This window comes from Vespula pensylvanica, chromosome 12 (assembly GCF_014466175.1).
Source record: "Vespula pensylvanica isolate Volc-1 chromosome 12, ASM1446617v1, whole genome shotgun sequence".
Classification (NCBI taxonomy): domain Eukaryota; kingdom Metazoa; phylum Arthropoda; class Insecta; order Hymenoptera; family Vespidae; genus Vespula; species Vespula pensylvanica.
Window position 1 is genome coordinate 2,486,883 of NC_057696.1, and position 5,232 is coordinate 2,492,114.

Genomic DNA, 5,232 nt, shown 5'->3' on the forward strand with positions numbered 1-5,232 from the left:
GCTCTAGATATGTAAATACGTAAGTACGGATATAGTTCCATTGAATATGTACGGACGTATGCACGTACGTCGTCATTTTCGCGAATTTTCGTCTCCGAAGAGATATACGTACGAGATAAAAAATAAATAAATATATATGTTTTTTGATGCGAAGGAACGCGTTTGTAAGTTTTTGTAAGTACGTAGGAAGCGGAAGAAGAAGGAAAAGAAGAAGAACAAAGAAGAGGACTAACGATCGTTATTACGATTAGCACTCTCACCATGGTGTCCTTGATGTGCTCGATCGGCTGCAGAAGAACGGCAGCCGTGGTGGCGAGATTACGATGATGCTGTTGCTGTTGATGATGGTGATGATGCTGGTGATGATGTTGTTGCTGTTGATGGTGGTGGTGGTGATGTTGTTGCTGTTGATGATGATGATGCTGTTGCTGCTGCTGTTGGTGCTGTTGCTGTTGTTGTTGCTGTTGTTGATGATGCTGATGATGTTGATGATGATGATGCTGCTGCTGTTGTTGCTGATGATGAGGATTGCAATTGGCAACGATACTACGATTGCAAGTACAAGCGATATTGCAAGTCTGTTGTCCCGCAGCGAATAGGTGTCCTACGAGTCCCGGGGTGACCGCTGCTGCCGCCGCGTTGTTTATGCTGTTGATCAGGGGCGGGGGCAGGGGCACCGCACCACCCGGGACAAACGGATACGAATGAAAATACGTGGTGATGGAGGAACGTGTCTCGTCTACGTCGATCACCTCGCCGAGCCAAGACGCTGTTGCTGCTGCCGCTGCTGCTGCCGCTGCTGCTGCTGCTGCTGCCGTCGCTGCTGCTTTACGTTGATAATAATGATGTTGTTGTTGATGTTGATGCTGGTGTTGCTGTTGTTGTTGTTGATGGTGGTGATGTTGCTGCTGTTGCAATTGCTGTTGCTGTTGCTGTTGATGATGATGATGATGATGATGATGATGATGTTGCTGCTGCTGGTGTTGCTGACCCGGAGGAGGGTAAAGGAGGACGCCGCCGCCACGAGCGGCCGAGCGTAGTCCGACCCTCCGTAGAATCTTGCCCTCCAAGTTCCACCAGGCAGCACGTTCCAGCGGCTGTACTCTCGATCGAGTCTCCGTTGTGATACGACTAACCTTCTTACTTATCCTCGCCGACGTCGCTCCCGACGTCGTGTTTTCTTTTTTTCTTTTATACACGTTTTTCTTCTTTCTCGCGATCTCTACTCTCTATCTCCTTTTTCTTTTCTCTCCGTTTGTTTGTTTATTTCTTTCTTTCCTTCTCTTTGTCTTTGTCTTTCTCTATCTACTTCCTCTTTCTTCCTTACTAACTCTTATCTCGGAGATTACTGATCGATCGCTGTCCTTGAACGAGGAATAAGAAGAACCACGAGCCCTCTTCTCTCTCTCTCTCTCTCTTTCTCTTTATTTCTTTCTTTCTTTCTCTTTGTTTTTCTTTCTCTCTCTCTCTCTCTCTCTCTCTCTCTCTCTCTCTCTTTCTCTGTCTGTTTCTTTTCCTTCTTCTCTTCCTTCTTTCTTTAATATTATATCTCTGTTTCTCCTTTTATTTCCACGTGTTTACAAATAACGTTTACTCAGTCGTCCGGACGATGAAGAGTAGATGATCTCTCGCATTACTTAACTATAGATCCACAAAAACACGCCCAAAGAAATATATAAAGAGAGAAGGAAAGATTACATACGCGTTCGCACAACCATCGAGAATATTATATTATATTATATTTATATATAATATATGTATGTCCTTATCGAGATCCTTTAAAAACTTCTTCCTTTCTTTAAAATCCTTTTTTTTTTACAACGAACAGACGAGCACTCGCGCGTCCATTTAACTCGAACGAGAGAAGAAGATATTCCTTTTCTCTTTTTCTTTTCTTTTCTTTTTCTCAAATCGTAAATCGGAAAAAGATAATCCGTTCGAGATTATCGATTATTTCAAACGATGATTGTCGTTATGTTATTAAATATATTATGTACATTGTTATCGATATATTAATTCAGGAGAGAGATTAGGGGGAGAAAAAACGCGCGAGGATACGAGAGAGAGAAACGATCGTTCGCTCGTTTGTGTAATTTACGAAGGATATATGCGGACAGATGAAAAAAGGAAGAAAGAAAAATAGAAAAAAGAAAGGTAAACAGACCACTAGAAAAATTTACGAATGCCCTTGTGTTGCGAAAGAGATCTTTAAAAGAGAAAAAGAAAGAGAGAGATAAAGTTCGAAAATTTGATCGCAGAGAGCGAGAATGAAAAAGAGAGAAAGAGAAATAGAGAAATAGAGAAATAGAGAAAGACAGATAGATAGACGTTTAAGAGAGAGAGAGAGAGAGAGAAAGAGAAAGAAAGAAAGAGAGACAGATATAGAAAGTTGTGCGCGAGACGTGCGATTCCCTCGTACGTTAATTGAAACGACGTAGTTTATAATAGTAATAGTAATAGTAATAATGATGATAATAATAATAATTAATAATTAATAATAATAATTATTATTATTAACGCGACAATTACAATTGTTTGTTACTAATCTTTTACAATTATTTATCGTATCTTCTTTCCGTTCGATCTTTTACTAACATACGTTTTTTCCTTTTCGTCTTTTTCCCCTTCTTATTTTTTCATCTATTCGATCTATCGATACGTTTTTGCAAGACGCAAGGACTCGTAGCAGTAATAAAAAAGAAGAGTCCAAGTTGTCTCTCTTTCTCCTTTTTTGTTCGTTCGTTCGTTCGCTTGCTTGCTTATTTGTTTGTTCGTTTAATTGTTTGTTTGCTTGTTTGTGTTTGTTTGTTTGTCTTTATTATTATTATTATTATTATTATTATTTTATTATATTTTATTTAAATTTATTTTACTTTTACTCGTTAATGTTCGTTAAAACGCGCTAAGAGAGCTAAGTGAAAATGATTGTCACGAAGATTGACAAAGAGACGAGGCGAACGCGCGCCAGTTTTCCGCGACAGCGCGCGTTTCCTTAAAACTTCTTCTTCCACTGTATTTTTTCCCTTCCTTTCTTTCCTTCTTTTTTTTTTCTTTTCTTCTCCTTCTTCTCTTTTTATTACTATTAGATATTACGAGTATTATATTATTATTATTTTTTTTTTCTTTTTTCTTTTTTTCCTTAACGGCCGTGTTCACGAGGAACGAGCGAGCAAGAGAAATGTAGAAAAGCGAGAAAGTGAGAAAGAGACGGAAATTAGGAAATTTGTGGGAATATAAAAGAGAAAGAAAGAGAGATACAGAGAGAGAGAGAGAGAGAGAGAGAGAGAAATAGATAGAACGAGATAGAAAAGAAAAAAATAGAGAAGATTAAGATAGTAAAGAGAAAAAGAAAGAGAAAGTGATAGAAAAAGAGAAAAAGAAGAAACAGGAGAGAGAAGAAAAAGAGGAAGAAAAGGAGGAGGAAGAGGAGGAGGAGATTTTTATCGTCTCTCTTCACCGAACCACTCCGTACGTTTTCCCTTCGTTCATCTCTTCACCTCGTTGAAACGCCGAAAGATTATTATTCGTACGACGCGCCAGCCGGTCGTCGTGGCGCGACGATCGGATATGTGCAAAGGGTGTATACATATAAACGTATGTGTGTATATATATTATATGTGTATAAGTATATAGATATACGTGTATACATATAGATATGTGTGTGTATATATATATAATAATAATATATATATATATGTGTACTCAAATACCGCGAGTTTTATATGTTCATTGATAGTAAAGAAAGAGAGAGAGAGAGAAAAAGAAAGAGAAAAAGAGAGAGAAAAAGAGAATGAGCGAGATTATACTAAAAGATATAACGCATAGGATACGTGTTTAAAAACCAGAGAGAAAGAGAGTGAGAAAGACGACACGCGTGTAAAGTAGATCCCGTAAGATTATCTGTCGGAAAGAAAGAGATAGAGAGATATTTATATATACATATATGTATACATATTTTATATATTTATTTATATATATATATATACATATATATATACACTTTTTAGAAATTCGCGATCTTATTTCCTTCTCTTTCTCCTCTCTTCTCTTCTTTTCTCTTCTTTCGCGACTCAGGTATATATAAATTCCGATTTTATGTACTATATATACTAAAAATTGTTTTCCTCGAGATATGTGAATTTGCTCGCTTACTATGATATATCTATCTATCTATCTATTTATCTATCTATCAATCTATCTATCTATCTATCAATCTATCTATCTATCTATCTATCTATTTATCTATCTACCTATCAATCTATCTATCGCCCGTTTTCCCTCTCTTCTTTCCTCTTATATATGTATATATATATGTCTGTATATATACATATATATATATATATAATATAACACCGGACCCACTACTGTGCTTGATTGTCTTAACGCGATTCTCTTTTGTCTGTTCCTTGACAGGTCACTTATGACAAAAACGACGACGACGACGACGACGACGAAGAGACAACGACGACGACAAAAACGACGTGCTTGTCTCTTTATTTATTTATTTATTTTTTTTCTTTTAATTACTTAATTAATTTGTTTATTTATTTATTTATTATTATTAATTTTTTTTCTTTTCAATTTCTTTAATTTTATTTTTATCCCCTTAATTGTCCTTAATAAGAAATCCTTTAATTTATTTCGCTTTTCCCATATTAAATATTATCCTACGTTAGAAGAGAGAGACGTAGAGAGAGAGAGAGGGGTGTTTTTACACGTATAAAGTGAAAGAGTGCGAAAGAGAGAGAAAGAGAGAAAGAAAGAGACAGAGAGATGGAGAGAAAGACAGACAGACAGACAGACAGACAGACAGACAGACAGACAGACAGACAGACAGACAGAGTAATTTCTTTTTTTACACGTTTTCTCTCTCCTACCTGGTACACATCAACGTCCGAACGATCTGTTTTCCCTTATCTTTAAAAAGTTCAAATTTTAGATAGAGAGAAAGAGAAAGAGAAAGAGAAAGAGAAAGAAAGAAAGAGAGAGAGAGAGAGAAAGAAAGAGAGAGAGAGAGAGAGAAGAAACAAGTGATACTTATAATATGCACTCAGACGCGTACATAATTTTCTTCGGTTCTTTTTTCGCAATTTTTTTTAAACAACCCTTCCGATATAATTTCTCCGAGCGAATTCTATCATATATTTTTTTTTGTTTTTTTTTTTCCTAGAGAGAAAGAGGATGGTCTCGGTTTCGTTTCTAAGTCTCGCGCCTTTTTTGTTTCCTTTCTTT

General features: G+C 36.6%; 1 protein-coding gene across 12 annotated transcripts in view; it reads right to left on the reverse strand.

The window, feature by feature from the left end:
• LOC122633572 (polypyrimidine tract-binding protein 1) overlaps window positions 1-5,232 on the reverse strand; it is a 305,402-nt gene that overhangs the window by 195,214 nt on the left and 104,956 nt on the right. For 3 of the 12 annotated variants that reach the window (XM_043821586.1, XM_043821585.1, XM_043821584.1), the window contains exon 1: window positions 261-1,229. The exons of the other annotated variants lie outside the window; for them this stretch is intronic. In XM_043821586.1, the coding sequence (XP_043677521.1) occupies window positions 261-263 (3 nt within the window). In that variant the 5' untranslated portion in view covers window positions 264-1,229. Of the gene's footprint in view, window positions 1-260; window positions 1,230-5,232 lie in introns of those variants that run through there. 12 annotated transcript variants of the gene reach the window in all.